General features: G+C 44.2%; 1 protein-coding gene across 2 annotated transcripts in view; it reads right to left on the bottom strand.

Annotated features, from left to right (window-relative positions):
• Positions 1-17292: 17292 nt before the first annotated feature.
• Positions 17293-20746, bottom strand: part of LOC121341331 (amyloid beta precursor protein) — a 205889-nt gene continuing 202435 nt past the window's right edge. For both annotated transcript variants that reach the window (XM_041414760.1, XM_041414761.1), the window contains one exon: positions 17293-18530. In XM_041414760.1, coding sequence (XP_041270694.1) covers positions 18429-18530 — 102 coding nt within the window. In that variant the 3' untranslated portion in view covers positions 17293-18428. The remainder of the gene's footprint in view (positions 18531-20746) is intronic.

Here is a 20746-nt window from a genome sequence, read left to right as displayed (position 1 = left end):
CACCTGCAGACAACATTTGGCAGACATCCCGCTTCAGCCAAGCCAGCACCCCCGTGTTAGAATTTTAAAGGTCTCAGTCTCAGTCCTTGCAGGGGGCTTCAATCTCTGTCTGTCACGGTTGTGAGGCAAATGAGGGGTTTTCTGTGGGGGATCACCAAAGTTACCCCAGAAAGTCAGACTTTCTCCAAAGTGGGTGGCATCTGGCCAAGAGGTGAGGTGTGAAAATCCCATGCCGCCTCACCTGGCCGAACTGCACTGAATCACCTCCCCGCATCAGCACTGTTCCCAAGAGAGCCATTCCCCGCAGCTCCCCGGCACGGAGAGGCACTGCTGTGCAGCGAGACAGAGGGGGGCGGCAGGGATGCACCCATGCCGAAGCGCCATGCGGAGCCGGGGCGTTGGGGTGCACCCCAACAGTGCCAGCCAGCGCCTGCACCGCGCAGGGCGGCAGGGGGTCAGACTGCGCTGCCCCTTCGGGAGGACAGCCCGTGCCCGTGACTCAGCGTGCGCGGCGGGCACCTCCCCACGGCTGTAGAAAACAGCACAGCCCCGGGAGTGGGGAAACCCCCGAAGCAGAGCTCATCCGCCAGGCCTGCGCCGTGGCTGCTGGCACTGTTCAGGGAGGCGGCGGGATGGCAACCGCCCCGGCCCCGGCAAGCTCTGTAGCCCCGGCAGCTCCGGACATCGTGCGGTCACCGGCACCGCCCCGCCACCACCTGCAACGGGACCGCCCCGGCCGACCATGCCCTCATCGCCATGGAAACACCCAGACCGACCATGCCCTCATCGCCATGGGAACACCCAGACCGACCATGCCCTCATCGCCATGGGAACAACCGGGCCGACCATGCCCTCATTGCCATGGGAACAACCGGGCCGACCATGCCCTCATCGCCATGGGAACACCCAGACCGACCAGGCCCTCATTGCCATGGAAACTCCCAGACCGACCATGCCCTCATTGCCATGGAAACACCCAGGCCGCCCTGCCCGGAGCTGCAACGCGGGGGTGGAGCCCGAGATGACGTCACTACTAATGTCCGGATGTTGCTCTACGTCACAACCGGAAGCACCCCGGAATCAGGAAGCTGCAGCGCCATGATGCAGAGCGCGGGTCCCGGCACCGGGCCCGGGCACTGCCACTGCCGCTGTCACTGCCACTGTCACTGTCACTGCCGCAGCTTCATGGCAGCCTCAGGCAAGGCCCAACACGCTGAGCAAGTCCCTGCCGACACCAGCTCCAACCCCCTCGATGTTCCGAGCAGGAAACACCCCCACCTGAGACCCAGTAACCTTCTGGACGAGGTGAAACAGGAGGCTGTGGACTGTGGAGACAGAGAAGGGGCTGAGCTGACTTCTGCAGCCCTGGGCTCACCGTCACCAGAGAGCTGGCAGCAGGCCGGGGGGTGATTGCAGCATTGCCGGTGGTGTGAGGTAGTGGGACAGCACCTGAAAAATGCAAGCCTTTAACTGGGCACATCCTCTCAGAGCGAGCTGCTAAACATGGCTAGGGCCGCCTGCTGTTCGATTTATAACTGCTAGTGAATTAACTCCGTATGGTGTGAATCAGACTGTGAAACTGCCTGCTGCTCCACAGCAATATATAGTGTTTGATTCGAGCAGGAGAACTTCTGCAGAAGATCAGGGACTAAAAAATCCTCAAGAACTTCACAACCGGACCCAGTTTCATTCCATATTTCAAAAAAATCTAATAAACTGATAATATAAGGTGAAAGTAAAAATACTGGAAAGGTATCACACAAGAATTACAAAAATGTACAATTGCTTGTTAAATATGCCTTAGAGTTCACTGTACAATATTTGTCACTGCTGTTTATGTTTATTAAAATTAGAACTGCTAAGCCTATGGTATCTGATTTTACTAAAGTTATTAAGAAAGTATTCCATTCCTCTCTCTGGCATGGGCTGCTGTCTGTCAAAGAGATGGTAGGATATATATTAATAATTTGTCTCTTAGTATTCCTTGTAGCCCTGCTTGCATTATTGCTAGATCAAACTTGAAGATTCAAAGAATATAATCATCTTAACATTCTGGGTCCATTGACACATACACAGAATATTAATTTACTCACTTCATAGGCAAATTTCAACTACAAAGTCTCTAACCAAGAATTTACCACCTATCATAATTTTATAATATAAAGTCACCTGTTAAAGTCCATAGCAAAATTTTACAAAGAAAAGAGGGGGAAAAAGGTTGGGGTGACTGCATCCCCCCTTTTGAGTCTTAGGTAATATCATGTTCTCATGTTTTACAATGAATCATGTAACAGCACAATGATCCTGTGATAATTCAGCTGCCTAAATCCAAGGTAAATGCATTACACTGGACACTGGAAACCACAGGCACCAGCCCAATGTCCCTTCATCAGACATCAGAGAGCCATGTAACCAAAACAATTGTTGGCTGCCTCATAGAAATCTGGGACTTTTGAAATAACTGCTCATATAAAGACTCTGTTTACAAATTGCCTTATTTGTTAAGTTTGCTTTTTCTTACAGTCCTAAAGTTTAATGTTTCAAAGTTCTCTAATTTCAGTTCAGAGTAAAGACATAACTTACAGCTTTGCTTACAAACTGTTTTTCATGTTTATAAAGTGTTTTTCTGTTTACAAATTGTTTTTTCTAGTTTTCTGTTTACAAATTGTTTTTTTTTCTAGTAGGTAGACTTTAACAGTTTTGGGAGTTAAGTAACTTGTTGTTAAAATAAGCTATGATTTGTAACCTAAACATTAAGAAGTTCTTACCTACAGACTCTAAACCAAAATGCTGCAGCTTCACTAACAGATAATTAATGCAAACTGAGATTTCTGTTATCCCGTTTGCTAGGGACTCCTACAAATAGATATCAGAGAAGAAGTCACAATTTTTAGTAAAGAAAATTTCTAGGGTGAGATGTTGCATTGCAAGCTGAACATTAATGCAGTTATAAATAACAAATCCAGCCCACATCCACAAGCCAGCCTTTGGGCTGACTGACAGATGTTTTGACAAATAACAACTCCCCTAAAATACAAGTATTTGACTGGTTAAGAATCTGTGGGGCAGAGAGTTTAGACCAATGTCAATGTAGCACCGGGAGTTTTTGAATTGTCCATAAAAGGGTGCTGGATACAATAAACCAGGCTGCTTGCTGGTGACCAGTGGGGGTTTTGTCCTGTGTTATGTCTCAGACAGACAGACATCACAAGTATTATTCATGTAATAGTTGCTAGGACACACTCTGGAAATGGTTGGTCATGGTTTCTGAGCTTTGAGCTGAATTACAGTGAGATGGTCATGTAAAGTAAGACTAAAATCATTGCTTTCCTCTCTTCCTTTGGACAAAGTGTCAGGCTACAGCCACTCATAGCAGCAAAGCCCAGCAGACAGGACTGCTCTCTGTGAGCCTGCCAGGGGAAGGCTGATGGCTGTGTCCTGGAAGGGAGCACCATGAGCTCCAGGCAATAACATGTTAATTATCCATTTGTGTCCTCCCCATTGGCCCGCTGGCCCTCCCTGCCCCTTTTACCCTTATGTGTTCACATCCTAGCAAGTTCTTTATTCCCTGTTTCTCGTATCCCTGCCTATCCAGCTTGGCACTCCCTGTTGGTTCCTACCCCCAGTACCACCCCTGTACCCTCAGTTCATTGGGCCCTGATGCTCTTCTCTGTCCTCTCTTAAACCTGGACCCTCCTTTACTCCTGGTCTTTGTTCCTGGACGCTTTCAGCGTGTGGCTTCAATAAACCCCATCGAAATTCCATACAGAAGACCCTTCCCACCTTTCCTTCTTCCAGAGCTGTCTGTGGCTCTGTGTGTGTGGTTGTCTGCGTGCCTGCCTGAAGGAAGGCAGCAGCACTCACCACCCTGCAGTGCTGCTACAGTGTGACACAGCAGGGCACCAACAGCACCCTCCTCTCCCTGCCGCTGTTCTCCGGCATTTTCAGTGCCCTGACTGCAGCACATCTACTGAATTAATGTGGGGGAAAAGGGGAAGTGGGGAGGGAAGTTGTGAAGCTGTAAGGTCTGTGGGCCTCCTGTGTCACAGAACTCTGCTCCCGTGTATTTGCTGGAGAAGCACTCAGAATTCCCTGTGACTGTGGGTGTTGCTGCAGCTTTCTCTCTACTAACCTTGGGTTCTCTCAGTCTCTTGCTGGTAAAATCCTGGGTGCATGTGCCTGACAAAATGGATGAGGGGTATATGTTCTCTCAAGTGCATATACAAATAACAGGGAAATTAATAGAAGATTGCAGTATTAATAATTCGAATAAAAAATTGTAACATAGTCTTTAAAATTCCTACTCATTTGTACATAATTCCAGCTTCCTAATGAGCTGTGTCAAAAGATTTATGATCTTTTTACCTCTTCAAAAGCAGGGCCATTTTTATTAAAAAACATTCCAGTTATGTTATGGCACAGCTTGATGTTTTAGCAGATGGGGGGAGCGGGAGGACCCCTCCATCTGCAGCTCCCCTGGGCTGCAGCTTCTGCTGAGAGAGACAGGGGCACGGCCCTGCCACCTTCAGCAGCTCTGTTTTGGGGAGGCTGAGAAGGAGCCACTTGCTGCTTTGCCCCTCTCCCTGCCTGCAGCCACAGAGCTGAGCAGGAGTGCCAGCACTGCCCGGTTCTGCAGGGAGCATCCCCACCACCAGGTCCCACAGCCAGCCAGCAGCACTGGCCCAAATGGTGCCTCCATTCTCAACACCTGGGTTTTGTGCGTGCCTGGGAAGGGAAATGATGTGTCCTGGCCACTGGGCTGTCCAGTTGTGAGGCAGCAGGATCCAACCTAGCGTCCCAGCAGGAAAACAGTGCCAGAGGGCAATCAAAACTAGCAACAGTGCATCGCAGAGTCTTTGGGAAATATGAATGTGTTAGATATGCTGTGCTTCACAGGAAGGTTAGCCATTGCAGTAAACTCATCTGGGTTAAAAATGACACGTTTTGATATTGGGGGAGATATAGTAAAAAAATAAATATTTCCTTGCAGGATAACGTGTAGCAATTATACATGACATGATACATAATTACATTTTTCTAATATTTGGCTAGAGTATATGCATTTTTTAAAACAATCCTTGCAGTTGTTTCACTGTGTTTATTTTCAGGACCATTTCAGTGTTGTGTCCCCATAAGCTGCTGTACAAATTCAGCAGAGAAGATTGCATAGGGACAGAAATATGCACCTGTCTTTGCAAGCCCTTCTCAGCTTGGGTTTGCCACCAGTAGCAATGTCCCTGGGACCAGTGCCTGAGAGGTGGCTCAGGGCTGAGGCCTTGAGGCCCTCACAGCTCTTAGCCCTGGTCCCCAAAACTTTCCTTTCTCAGTTTACTGAAAGCACAATTTAAAAAGAGAAGTTAAGGATCAGTCAACACCAGTATGTGTCACTAGTATGTCACCACTGCCTATGTCTCTGGAATGCCAGCATGTGCTTAAATTACACTTGAGCTGCAACAACTGGACCAGTGGTGTTGCCTGAGGAGTGAGGGAAATCTCACCTCCAGTTTCATGAGAAGTGGTGGGTGGCCTGTCCCAGTGCGTTGGCACCAGGTCTGCTCAGACTGCATTGGAGGGTGCCATGCTGTCCCATGTACAGCAACTGGAAGGAAAAAACATCCTTCTCAGATGCTTTCTCCTTCCCCCACTCCTTCAATTTAAACTTTTGCCATTATGAAATGTCTCAGTGATGATGCTGGAGCCTGAAATTCAGAAGCCAGTGGCAGCTACTTCCTGTATTCAGAGTCAGAGCAGGAGGCTGGGCCGGTAGGTGCCTAGACAGAAGTTAACATGGGACACTTTTATTTGCAGAGATTGGTTCACTGGAGTGCCTCAATAAGCAGTAATTTAGAGACACAGGAGTTTAACATTTTGTAACCATTATTGTTTAATGAGACAGAGAGTCTCCCCCCGCTTCCTTCAGGCACCATATTAATCCTCAATTCTGTAAAAATGTGATCGTATTTTCCATCTTCAGAGGATTCCCAGCAGTGTCTGCAATCACTCTAAACCTCAAGGCAGAACATCATGGGTTTTAGGAATCTCAAAACAAACCCAAAGAGATGACTGGGTGCATAACTTTACACTGCTGCTTCCCAGTTGTGGGAAGAGCCGGCTCCAGTGTCAAACACCACTGACAGACTGAGCCCATGGCAAAGATAAAGTGATACTGGGACAAGTTCCCACAGCATCTGTAGGGAGTAGGAAGAGGAGTTGGGGATGAAGGAGTGAAGAGCTCTGTCTTATACAGCCAGGAAAGAACTTGCTTTATTTTTTTCGAAATTGAAACTCATGCACTTCCCAGTTTCATGAAGTCCTGAGCTGGAAGCAAAACAAAACAAGAAATGTTATATGTTTACAGATTTCAAGCTAATGAAGACCTTTGCTCACAGGTAAGAAAAGGCTATCAGTTCTTATTGAGGTCTAATTATTTATTGTTGGAGAAGATCTGATTTTGAACCAGAGTTTCCTTCAGCTATGTGCCATTAAAGTAGGTTTTTAAAAAGCTGCTTTGGAAGAGTTTACATTTGACATGGTCTGCAGCCAGGTTGGAGGAATATAATCAGAGGAGAGTTATTAAAAATGCATGGGTTTGTGTTAATGAAACCAGAGTTTGTTTTTGAGTTGTGTAATAGTCTGCAACACTATAAAACTGAACGAAACATTCATTACACATTGGCAAAATGTTGAAGACTATTCTGTGTATTATGAAATAGTTTAGTCAAACCGTATGGAGCAATTTAAAATGCCATTTGGCTAACACTGACTTACCTACACTGTGCATATATTTAGTGTTTATTATAATTTTAGAGTAAGACATCTTTTTTTTTTTTTTAATAAGGTTGACTGTGAGATATAGGCCTATTTTTATAATGGCCTTTGACTTGCAGCATTTCTTGAGTTGCATAGTTAAATTTGAATTTTAAATATGAAAGTCCAAGGTTATGAGAATTTTGTGTGTTTTATAAAGCTCTATGGAGCTGCAGACCTCAAAGAGCTTTAAATTATTTCAAAATAGAAATAATAGCAACATTTTCTATCTTTCTTCAGAAAAAGCAAGAGAAATTGTTTGATTAGGTATTAGCTGTGTTTGTGTTTTTACATACTGTAGGACTAAGACAGGGAATTTACTGGGGGAAAAGTGAATCTCTGTGATGCTTTCTGAGTCTAAAACCCTGACTCCTGCTGTCTTACCTGCACACAAGCACTGAATTTTGAACAAGTAGGTATTTTAGGCATGCTAACTTAGTAAGATTTCTAACACAGAAACAAGTGTACTATGAAAGTGGCTTGGGATATTTAAAGGGCAATTTTATTATCAGAAAAGTCCAATATAATCTTATGCTCTGTGTCAGCCACAGCAGCATTAGGGATTTAATTTGTGCTGCTGATAGACAGGACTAATCTTGCCATCCACAGAATCACAAGCAGGCTGTATCCATGTGACTGAAGCTGAGCACTTGAAAGTGAGATGTGAATGGACCTTCAAGGTCTTGAAATAGAAGCAGATAAGAATGCATAATGTATTAAAGTCTCAGGATCTTGCACTGCTCTAGCACATGTTTTGAATGCATAGGAGTGTGAAAACTGCAGAATGCTTCTTTCAATTAAACTTGTTCCAGCTCTCCCACACAGCTATCAAAACCGTGTGCCAGGGCTCACAATTTTAGGTAGATTAACGGAAGACTGATGTACGTAAAAACTGTAGGTTGGGGTTTTTTTAAGGTGTTTGGTTCCCAAGCCTCAGATGAGGTCTTACAGTCAGGATAATGATTGGAAAGACCTTTAGAGCAATCCAGTAAGAAAAATGAGATGCAAGTGTTCATTCCATATACTCAGGGCTTCAGAGCTCTGTCTCTGCTTCCTCAGAGAAGGGCAATAAGTCCTTTCCAGAAAGTAGGTTTGTATGTCTTCTCCTTCCAAAAACAGTGCAAGCTTTACTTTTCTGCTCATAAAATATAGATAAGGTTTTTCTCACTGTTTTTGACTCCCTTAAAGGAAGCCCTCATGACTACCTTACAGGAACCTTCTTAGTCTCTTTTTTTCCTCTCAGGCTCAGTTAACCTGAAGCCATGAGGTGGCACAAGCTGGGCAGAAGACCCTCCTTCCCTGTGCTGAAGAGTCATCTCCCTGTGTAGCAGCTGCTGTGCTGCAGAAAATGGGAAAAGCATGTTTGCCACCTCGGCAGTGGAAGGCTTGAGCCATCTTGTGCCACATATGCTGAGGAAGGCTTCTGTCACTGGACTTGTCACTGGAAAATAGAAACTGTGAGACTAACTGATTCTTCATACCCTGAAGTCATGAAGAGCTGTATCTGTTCATTATGGACCTGTGGGAGATAAGACAGAGTACAATGGAACTGATAAAGCAGCCTGATATCTTAGGCCTGATCCAGCAGAAACCATGGGAGAGACAGACACAGATAACAGATCCCTAGGGTAGAAGTGACGAAGAGACATGGTGTAAAACTTTGTAATAATTACCAGGTAACTGATGTCATGAAGAATTTGTAACCAATGGGAAATTTTTACCAAAAATAGAATCCTATATAAGTAAAAAAACCATATATAAATTGTGTTCTCAATAAAGATTGGCTTCTGATCCAGCCCCATCTCTCCATTGCCAGTAGGACCCTACTTGGTAGGTGGGCATGGGACTGAGCCCACACTTCAGGAGAGATGGGCAAGCAAACTGGCTTCCTTGACTTGTGAAGCATGGAGGAAGGGTGGGCATTGCCTCAGCTCATAGATTCTGTGTATGAGCAGTTGTGAAATCACAGGCATCTTCCCAGAATGGGTCTCAAGGTTTTGCTGCAAAGGCAGAAGTGATCTACAGAGTTTAGCTTGGGATGGCAAGATGGGTGAGTGGAGCAGGAGAGCTCACTGAACTACAGCCCATTCCCTCCACCAGGATCTGAGGCTAGGTGTATACAGGCTGGTCTTTTGTAATTGTGACAATCAGCCAACCCATAGATTTCTAATTGCTATTTTTACATGTGGTTTTACAGGGAGAAGTCCAAAATGCCACTCACTGCCACAGTGCTAAGATAACTTTTCTGTCTGGAGTTCAGATTTGAAAGCTGAAGCTACCTTCAATCTGCATTTGCACTGTTTAGCTGAACCACAAGGCCAGTAGCAATTTAACTAGAAACATATGGAATCCTGATTCTTTCATATGGCCATAAGGCTAGAGAATGTGGGAGTTTTGAGGAATCCACAAAATAATCATTCTGATTTGCATTATGTTGTTGAATCACTGTGTTTAAACATTGTATTATTTTATCAGTCATATTCAAAATGAATGATTCAGTCCTTTGGCAGGAGTGGTCTAAAAGTCCAAAGTTTACTGGTCAAAGAGTTTATTGTGAGACGTCACTCTCCTAAAAATGCTAGGTTTCACTCCAATGATTCTGTGCCACAGAAGTGATTCTGCATTACAATGTCAATAAAGACCAGTAGCAGTTTTCTTGGTTAGACACACTCTGCTTTGTTATTTCTATTATATGGAGTATGTACATTCCTGATTCCCATCAAAGCCCCACCTTGCACTGTCGTGTTATAGACAGGCCTATCTCTACCAGCCATTGTGGATGTTAAATCCTCTTCAAGGTTAGTACCAGCTAACGTACACTCAGTCACAGAAACACAGAATTGTTGAGGCTGGAAAACACTTCTGAGATCACTCAGCCCAAATGTGTCCCCCCAGCACTACCAAGCCCACCACTAACCCATGTCCCCAGCTGTCACATCTGCCCTTCTGTTAAATCCCTCCACAGATGGGGACTCCACCACTGCCCTGGGCAGCCTGTGCCAGGGCTTGGCAACTCTTCCAGTGAAGAAATTTTTCCTAAATTCAATCTAAAAGTCCCACAGTACAACTTGAGGCAATTTCCTCTTATTGCTTGGGAGGAGAGACAGCTCCTCACTACACTCTCAAGCAGGTGTAGAGAGCAATAAGGTACCCCAAGCTTCCTTTTCCTCCAGGCTGAACACCCCCAGCTCCCCCAGGCTGAGCACAAGACTTGTGCTCTTCCCCCTTCCCCAATGATGTTGCCCTCCTCTAGACTTGCTCCTGCACCTCAGTGTCTTTCTTAAAGTGAGATACCTGGAGCAGAACATAGTGGATATCTAGGAACCTTTTACACCCTTCCCCAGCTTTCTGTTTTCAGTCACCATGGGAAGCAGGATGCTGGGCCTGGCTCTAACACTCTATCCATCTGCTATTCCATCTTTCTTTAGGTTGATCTTGCCAGTGCTATGCAGTGCCAATCAGAATTTTCCCTCTCTACTTTGTGACTCTGTTGGTGTGTCCTACAACCCTTTGGAAGGTGTTCTCTGCTTAGGGAACTGAATATGCGTTAGAGACTATCATAGTGGGGATGTGGTTGTTTCTGGATAAACTGCAGATTCTAAACAGAATTTGCATTATGGATGAAATCTTTTTGTGGCTCCAGGTGCTTCCTCCCCTCAGAAGAGGCTGTGAGTTGCTCCACTCCACGTGAGCACATGAAAATTTAGTGTGCCCTGGTGTCAACACACTTTTGATAGAGGATGTCCTGACACCTTCTCTGGACCCAGCCAGAACTACAGCATTAGGGTGTTCTGGGCAAGCAGCAGAGAGAGGCTTGGCCAGTCCTCCTCCGGGAAGAGCAGCTCTTCTTTGGGGTCTGTCAGCTTGCTCCTCCTGACTTCCCCTTCATTTATGGGTTTTTTATGGGGCATTGAATAGAGAATGTCATTCTCCATATCGAGGTTTATATACCTTCTTTTATATAAATCATGTAAAATTTAGGCTTTGCAAAATGCAAGCTGTTGACTGCAATACTCTTTTGGCTACTGAATTTTGGCAGCCTGCAAACATTCACAGCAGATTTTCTAGCAACTCCATTGTCAGAAACAGCCAAGTGCATTTGGGTTTTTTTCTGTGCCAGGGAAACAAAAGAAAACTGTACTACAACACTTTGTATAGGTTATAGGGTACAAATTATAGTTAAAAAAAAGACTTGGCTAATTGTAGCTCAGTCTTTTATTGCTCATTTTTTATGTAATTTCTGGGGAGACTTTATGTTATTGCAAACGAGGGGTTTCTAATGAAGGTATCTGCCAGGCAGGTGAAGATCATTTTTTGTAGCACTGTGTCAAGACTGCCCTGGCAACAGACCAGGACCTTCATCCTGACTCCCCAGGTGCTAAACTCACATGCTAAATGAACTTCCCAGACCCATCCCTTACAGTGCCAATAGCAGTCTCCCGAGTGGGTCAGTGGGCAGCCCGAGTGTCAGGCATGGAGTAGGACCCCAGCCCCACTGCTGCTGGTGTGGTTCTGTAACACCAAACTTGTCAGGAGCGGGCTGGATTCCAGCTAACATAAAACATTTGTGCACCCCTGAGTAGCCTGAACATTACAGACATATCCTTGGCTGTGCCCTGGGCCAGGAACACACGGTGGAGGAGCAGAGAGGTCAATGCTGATAGCACGGGCTGGCACAGCCACACAGTACCAGATACAGGGCTTGGAATTCTTCCTCCAGGCAATCCCAAATATGTGCCCTGGGCCTGCCATTTCATCCTAGCTAGGAAGCGAAGCACAGCCTCCAGCTCTTCCCCAAGAAGCAACCAGTTCACGTACACAAAAAAAAAAATTAAAATAAATTGCTCTCTTTTTTCTATAAAGCAGGTTGAGGGACAAGGCTGTTGGAAAGAAAATAAACCCCACTTCCCCAGAATTTATTTGATTTAGGTTTGTGAGAAATGAAGCCCACTACTCTGTTAAAATTTAAAGACAATTTAATAAGGGACAATAGGGGACAAAGTTAATAAAGGAAAAAGAACAGTGCTGGGTGCTTACCTGCAGCCAGAGGCACACCAGTAAACACAGCAACACCCTTATATACGCAGGGTATTGCATCAGCCAACTACATATTAATAAATGGTCACATATATTCAAACATTTTAACACAGTTCCTCCTCTGTCCTCCCTTTTTGGAGCATGTACAGTGGCCTTAGTCATGGTCATTTGTTACTTTTCAATACATTCAACAGGTTTTGATTCCTTCATTGGTTAAATATTAACATTACAACAACTCTTCCCCAACACTGGTATTACAATACAACATTCACATTAAAAGAACTCTAAACTTTAGCAAAACTTCTGTTACAAAAGTCAGCATTATAAAACACACAGTATTCACTCTAACAACTGTAAAAACCAACACTGTAATACATTTATCACAGGTTTGGGAGTTTTTCTTCTCAAGGGCCTCTAAAAGTCAAATGAAGACTCCAAAGCTCAGTTGCCTTCCAGGCAGGAACCGCTGCTGGCCATAGCTTGAGTTTGCTCTCATCTCTGTGCAGTAGCTGGAGGGATGCAGACCTTTCTTCAGAAACCCTTCTTAGAGGAGCAGCATAAATAAGTAGGAATTTGCCTCTTTCTTCCAAGCCCTCTCATCCTAATTAAATGAAAAAAAGATCCTGTGCTTGAAACACACCCCAGAGCTACAGCCTGAAGTAGTGCTTAGACACAGATGCTGTGGGACTCAAAATAACCATAATTACCACAACCTGTTTTGGACCAGCTGCAGTGTCACAGCTATTTCAAGTATCTGTTCCCTGCAGGTGCTGGTCAGCCTCAGCACCTGCTGAGGTGTGTCTGCCCTGTTCCAGCTAGTTTTCTTCCTCTGTCTCTCTCTCTTTCATTTATTTATTAATTAGCGGCATTTTAAAAGACCAATTGTCTTGGTTTTGGAGATAAATTTCTGGAGAAAAGTCCCTGGAATGAGCGTTTTCTCTAAATAGAAAAGAGCTTCAATAACTCCCTCCCTTTTCTTCTGCCAATGAGATAAATTGATACCAGTGGGTGAAAGTGAAAAAACCCCCAAATTTTATTAACAAAAAGAAAAAAAGGGGGGGGGGGGGCACAAGGGCATGTGCCCACAATGCACAGCAAAGGATTGAATAAATGCTAGAAATGAACTCCCAGAACTTACTCTCCACCCACATATCCCCACATCAGAACAAAAAAACAAAAAAACCCCAAAAATGCCTGTGGAAGAAAATTGCTCGGACTGACCATGTGGCCTGGAAAACAAAACAGCGACTGGTCCCTTTTGTCTCCGGGAAGGGGAAGAGGAGTTCACAGAAGAGCCCAGAGCAAAGCAGATGGGAAATCTGTTGAATTTCTGGTGATGGTCCCCTCCTCACAGCAGCCAAAGTTGGTGGATTTTAATGTTCTTTCTCGTGTTGCTTCAGGTCCTCCTAGATCTTGAGTTCAGGGTGGTCCTGCTGACTCCCCAGACAGGCCAAAAAGAAAAACAAGCCAAGGCAAAAAGTGTTCAAGGGAACAAAAAACCCAAAAAGCTGCTGGGAGGATTCCCAGTACAGCCTCCAGTCCAGGGGAAGGGTAGGGAAAAAACTTCTTGCTTTAAGCAAGCAAAAAGCCCAATCCAACAAAAGTAACAATGCAGCATCCCTGGTCCACTCTGTCTGGAGCACACCGGAGAGAGAGAGTGAACAGAGCCCACACCCAGCGTACCCAGGCTCCAGCCTCGCTCCCTGGTTTACCTTAAAGATACCACAGCCATTTCTGGGCATAAAGCAGATGATTAGGGAATAAAGTATCACCATAAAATCACTCCAAGAGACCAATCACCCTTTAACCTAGGTGGTATCCTGTCTGAAATTGCTGTGGATGCTTTTCTTGAATGATCTTCCTTAGAGAAACTGGGTTACAAGCACAGAACCACAGAATTGTCAGGGTTGGAAGGTACCTCTGGAGATTATCTTGTGTTTTAGTTTATAGCAATTACTCCTCATCCTGTCACAGAGCACCATTGAAAAGTCTGCCACGGTCTTCCTAAAAACCTGCTTTGAGGTATTTTTTATGTACTGATGAGACCCCTTCTCAGTCTTCTCTTCTCCAGACTAAACAAGCCCAGCTCCTATGGTGTCTCCTCACAACATATGCTGAAGACCAGACATGGGAGGCACTAGTTAGGGAGACTTGATTTCTAATTCAGTGTCCAAATTCAGCTTTAACTAAGCTTTAACTTTAATCCTATTAAAGCCAGAATATTTAATTACTTCATTATAAATCTCAATACTTCTATTTGGAACCTTGAAAGATTTTGCTGTATAGTCAGCCAAATAAATTTCCCAGGACTGTAGAAAGCTGTGGGGAATATTCAGTGCTTGCTTCTTGTAGGAAGGAGAAGGAATAGGTAATTGCTGGAAAGCAATGAGAGAGAAGAGCCTGACTTAATTGAGCCACATTTTCAAGTTATGGAAAAAGTGCAGAGAAATACAAGCAGACAGTGTTATTTGTAACCTGTTCTTATGTATCATTAGGGTGTTTTCATGCACGCTGCCTGGAGGCACTTTAAAAGCAGCTTGCCTACTGCCCACAAAATCCATTCGTTTGAACAATAAAAATGAGCCATTTGGCCACACAGTGAAAGCCCTCAGAAATTGCTTTGGTAAGTGCAGACACAGTGAGGATGGAGACTCTGGAGCTGTGCAAAGGTCACAAGAGACGTAGAGGAAAATGCAGCTGCTGTGAGGTGTTGTCTGCAAAGGCAACACAAGCCTTGGTTTGCTTTTCCTAGATAACCACATACTCAGAGAAACACAGCATCATCAAGATTGGAAAGACACCCTCAAGACCATCTAGTACAACTAGAACCACCATAATCACCCCATAACCATGTCCCCAAATGTTGGTTCTCCAGTCTGATTTGGAGGCAGACACTGAATGCAGAGCATGGCACATTTTATGGTAGCTCCACCTCTATGTGCCTGAGAATGTCTCAAGCTTCACTTTACATCTGGTACTCATGAACCTGAGCAAGCCAACGCAAGCCAGCCACAGCAAGACCGCCAGCATACCCCAAGGGCTGAGGCTGGCTCTCATCCCTGCCTGGCACCACTCTGGCAGGGACCACCCTCACCGGCTCTGCCGATGAACCTGGAGTGCAAACACTCTCTAACCGTGTTCTGTTGAAATGGACAGGCTAGAAAACTTCTCCCATTTAACAGATCAACTCAACAGACAGGGATATTTTTATTTTATTTATTTCTGCCCCCCATCCAAGAGTAATTTTCTCAGGGCTGGAGAATAGCATTTTGCTTCCAGCCCAAGGCTGCATGCAGTGGCCCTGCCTGGTTTATTGCTGAAGAGGGTGATACCCAATCAATCCCACACTTAGAAGCAAGACATTCAGCTACTGTCCTCAGTGAGCTTTTCTACTTTGTGTTCATTCATACCTAATATAAACTTTCCACAATCTTTCCATTTCTTTGCATGGCTAGAGGTAGGCAGGATGCTGCCACTTTTACTTGGGAGCATCAGCTTCCAGAGTTGGAGCAGTTGTGGGAGTGTTTCTCTTGAAGTTTTGGGAACTTTGTTCATGCCTTGTACTTTCCATGCATGTCACGGTGTGCATTTATTGCCTTTCTTTCAGGAGAGTGTGTGTGGAGGGAATCATAAAACCTGATCACTTAATCAGTGCATAAAACAGCAATTTATTAACAGCTCATGCACAAGTAGCAAGAGCAGCACCAGCATCTCACTGGACACATAACCCCACACCAGGAGGCTTGATTCACCAGTCTGGGAACTGGTGTTCAAAGCAATTGCATTTTTCTATAACTGGGATTGCACGGAATTATGGTATTATAAATGAAATTTGCTCTAAAGGCCAGTGGTTCTCTGTATCTTATGGATTACTCATTCCCTCTCAAAGGAATTTTGATAATCCCTCTTTAATGAGACTGGGCTAAATTGAATTACATCCTGCCTTCCCCCTGAAGCGGGATCTTCTTCTGTGATCCTGGACATGTGCACAGAAGACAGTCTTACGTATCCCTTTCTAGGTGGTGTGACCTATATAGCAACACCTACATAAACAGACACAAGCTTAAACCTCAATATTTATAATTTTTTTTTTTTTTTTTTTTTTTTTAAGCAGCTTGGGGCCTGAAAGCCTCTGCTTATGATCATACATTATTCTGGCCCAACAGGTTTGGTTTTAAAACTGGAGAAGATAAATCCTCTGGGGGTATTTTGTAAGTTTTTTGTAACACACTGGTACTCCAAGGCCTGCAAATAATACCAACCACTTCCAGTGTTCTGATCCCTTGAGATGAATTCTCTTGACACAGTAGAGATAGAAGAGCAAAGGGAATAAACACTTGGTTGGTAACAGGCAATGGGAAGCTCTGCAGTTTTTCCCACTACTGGTTCAGAGTAATAGGTGCCACCTCATCATCCTGAATCTCCACAGATGGCTTCTGAAACTCCCTGACCTGGTTATTCCCTCACTGACTAAACATCCCTCCTGGCCAGTCTGACAGCACGGCTGTGTTCCAGGCCAGCAGGTGAATGACCTGAACAGGTGAGGTTTTGTGTAAGATCATGGATGGGGAAGGACTAGTGAGTAACAGGACTGGAAACTATTATTTTCTCCTAGTTGAAGTCGGGAGCACTCAGCCATTTGCCTGAGCTGTGCAGCCCCACTGCAGCCATGCCTCATCTTGCTTGCTGAGACAAAAGCTGCCAGTGATGCTGAAGAAGAGGCTGCCATGGCTTGCACACAAACTGAGTTACAAGAGGCTTTCCCTGAAGAGATCATGCTGTCATTATTCTGCTCCTAGTTGTTCCTTCAATCCTGCTTTATCTAACCCAGTCACTGTAGAGAAACAGTAATTCACTTTCTTTTTCATAAACACACCCCTCCAGTTTTATTCCAGAACCCATTTCCAAGTTTGAACAGAGGAGTCCTTGTTTTGGACTGGGTATAAAAGCTATCTTGAAGATCCCCAGGTCCCACTGTGGTCTCATCTCGCTTGGCAGGAGAGCCCTGTGGTGTGAGTTACTGTGCTCTCCCTGTGCCACAGGAGTGCTCCTGGAGGGCCAGGAGCTGAAGGAAGCTCTCAGGCAATGGAGAGAACATGCAAGGCTGGGGGTTATGTATCCCAGCTCACCAATGGCTTTGCCCTCTTCCTGCAGAAAAAAATTCCTGGTGCTGCTGTTCTACCCCTCCTGGGCCCTTGCTGTGAGGCAGCAGAACCAAGCTGGATGCAGTCTGGGAGGCTCCTCCTTGCCTTCACCAATATAGCACATTGCAAGGCATAGATCTTGCCAGAAAGCAGCAGAGGTGCGGGGAGGAGAGGGAAGAACTTGCTGGTAAATCACGCCAGGGGATGGCCAGGAAAGTGGGAGGCTGGTTAGCCATCCACGTCATGCTCCTCTGCATGAGCAAGGGTGGCTGGTTGTCACAGAAATGCACTACTACAACAGGGCTCCTCCAGGAATGTATTTATTTACATTAAAACACTGTTTATACAAACTGAAAGTAAAAGAAAAGGAAAAAAGGAAAAGACATCTCAGAGGGTAGGTGTGCCAAAGACGGCGCTTCCCACTTCCTGCCCTGTCTCGCTGCTGCCTCCCTTCTGCTCTAGTCCAGCTGTCAGTGCTGCAATCTCTGTAGGATCCCAACTCTCTCTCAGTGTGAACACCCTTGTATTCTGTTTAAATGGCTTTCAGAACTGTTTTCTGCCTTCAAAGAAAACTCTTGCCCACACATTCTTTTCTTAATTTATTTATGTAACACAGTGTAGAAAGCTATCAGTTCATAAGCAATGGCTCTGTACAATCATCCTGTAGAGGACCCCCATTAACTTTTGGCCAGCAGGCACTTCGTCCCCCAGAAGTGCTCACAATTAACAGGGACTCTTTTTAATAATTTTTTAAGATCAAAAAGGTACATGGAAAAGAAAATAAAGTTTACCTTTCAATGCCTAAAGTGTGCACATAAAACAGGCACAACAAAACAAATGTGTATTCTCATGATTTCTACATCACTAATACAGCAGGAGCAACAATCCGTACAATAAAATGCAGTTGCAGAGGAAAAGAATTTCAATAACTCGTCTGAAATACTTTTAAAAAATGTTGGTTTACTTTAAAATGCATAGTGATCAGAAAAAAATGCTCAGCAAAGAGAAGCAGCTAAACCCCACAGACACGGAAAGCATCCCCCATCAATTCTTAAAGCATGTTTCAACTAGGACCTAATCTTTGTCACAAATCACAAGAATAATATACAACTGGCAAAGGAGCTACATGATAAATAATTGGGAAAGAGAATCTATCCATGCACTAGTTAAATACAGCTAACCTCTATACAGTACACAAAAAACATTCATTAATAATGTAGTGTAAAGACTGAAATGTAAAGAGAAAGAGAGAGAAAATACATTACCGATTTTATTAATTCAAGTTCAGGCATCTACTTGTGTTACAGCACAGCTGTCAAAAGGCGAGAATGAGTAAATAATAAAGCAGAGTGTTTTTCTTTCTTTCCACATTATAACTGAACACCAATGGGCAGTGAAGCAATTATTCTTCCATTCAACTCATGAGGCTGCTATGATGTCCTAGTTCTGCATCTGTTCAAAGAACTTGTATGTGGGATTTTCGTAGCCATTTTGCTGCATCTTGGAAAGGTGGCGCTCCTCTGGTGTCACTGCAGCATCCACCTGTCAGGAGAGGGAACAACTGGGGTCACATTCCTGCTTAATTCACAGCATACCCCATGTTTCCCCACTTCACGGCCATCCAACATACTTTATATCCTCCGTGTTTGGGCAGAAAGCATTCTCTGGCTCACTTTTTGAACAGATTATGATAATGCACCAAGAACAACTCCACAACTCATTTTGTTGCTGCAGGACTTCAAAGACAACTGACCAAAGCCAGCAGTACCAGCTTTGGAATTTGTTGTCTGGATCGGGAAGCAACTCTCCAAAAAAAAAATGGGGGGATGGAGTTTTCCTCTGTCTCTAGTCCCTCACTAAGAAATTTTTTTCCCCCAGCATATATATCAATATCTATACTTGGGATCAATTTGGGCTCTAAAGAAAAGAAAAAGCTCACTAGGAAGCAGTGGCTTGAGTCTGCCTTCTGTCTGCACTGTGCCTCCAGATCTGTCGCAGCTGTGGTGGTCTCAAAACAAAAAATTAATTGGAAAAGATAAAATGAGGGTAGCAAGGAAATGCCAGAGCAGCCAGGCACAAGGTAAACAAAAAATTCCATTTCACTTAGGGACACAGAACTCCTCTACCTCCAAGGCTGACTTTGGCTCAGTTTAGTGACCAAAACCTTGACCTGTCTGCACTGGTTTAAGTATTTGTACTTAACAAAAATTGACCTTTCTTGATTACTTGGAAGACAGGCACAAAGCTCAGTTTTGACTTCTCCATTCAATACCTGCATCTTCCCACATCATTTTCTTACTTCACTAACATTACAATAATATAAAACTCCATCAATTTAGAGTGGGTGAGAACAGTGTCTAAATCTAATTTAGGTATTTTACCTCTGCTGTATGAGCTCAGTAGTTGTGTATTCAAAACCTACCGAATCCTGGCTACTTTGCTAAGCACCTATGAAAACAGTCTGCTTGTCAGTTATTTCATTTGCTACCTGATGTATCCAGTGCTTGACAGCTCCTAAAAGCAAAGATAAAAAGTGAATTTTACAGTGTCTAAAATCAGGAAGGTGCCTAAACCTTCATATTCATATTAGGTGTGAATATTTTCCTGTGGATTCCTGTAAGTAGTGACCTCTTGGAAATACAGCAAGTCACCTTCAGCAACAAACTAGCCTTTACGAAAGGCTAGTATTCTCTCAAGAAACCCTAACTTTCTCTATCTAACCTTTTAATAAAAATGCAAAGGAGAAGTATTGATGTCTGATACCAATTTTAAATCCACTCTGCAATACTGGAAATGTCTCAGCCTAGTGAGGAGAGAAGATGTTGGTAAGTTGTTCCCTGACACCCGGGAGAAAGACTAAAGGTATGTTCTTCCCATGCCTGGGACCAACACAGGCTGTTCAGGTTTTTTTTGCAGCTGTTCTTTCCTCGTGGAAGGTCACAACACAGTACTGGCCACCTTTCCCACAGTCCCACCAAAAAATGGCTCCTCTCAGAACCATCTCCACTTTATACGCTCTTTTATTTGCCATTTTATTGGTTCTGTGTGGCACATGCATTCAATTACTCAGATGAACTGCTAACCCCAAATGTGATCCATTTTCATATCTGTGCCCCTTTTTATGTCCTGACTCTCAAATTGCATTTTAAATCAACACTGTATCTCTCATCAGATGTGTTTTTCTTATACAGTAATTAGACATTTTCATGAAATATCCAACTTAAAGGTTATATATTGCTCGATGTATATATATATATATATATATATATATCACTCACAAGCTATTATGAAACTCTTTACAGCTGGGAGCCCTGAGACTTTCAGTACCCCTTGACCCCTGTGGGCAAGGAACAGGATGCCAGACAGAATGGATCACTGGGCTACATTGACACTGTGTTCTTTGTGTTTCAAATTCTGCAATATAACTTGGACTTTTAATACTGCCATTCACAGGTTTTCTTTCTCTTTCTTTTTAAATTGCATTTGCATACAGTATTTCTCTTATGCAATGATCCGCAAATCCACCTGTTTCTTCAACTGATGTGACATGCTTTTAGGTAGCAGGATAATAGCTTAGACATCACTCTTGCTTTATCTCCGTTGTTTGAGAAACTGGGGGAAGACAGAATAATTTCCTCCTTTCCCTGGCCCCTTCCTCCCGAGAAATGACAACCGTTTTCTTCTGAAGGATGCAAACTTCCCCTGGGCAGTCCATGGACTCAGCTTGGCTGTCAACCATCATTTTGATCCAGCAAGGA

This window comes from Onychostruthus taczanowskii, unplaced genomic scaffold, assembly GCF_017590055.1.
Source record: "Onychostruthus taczanowskii isolate IOZ18803 unplaced genomic scaffold, ASM1759005v1 scaffold47, whole genome shotgun sequence".
NCBI classification, from domain to species: domain Eukaryota; kingdom Metazoa; phylum Chordata; class Aves; order Passeriformes; family Passeridae; genus Onychostruthus; species Onychostruthus taczanowskii.
This window is presented reverse-complemented; position numbering and strand designations above follow the sequence as displayed.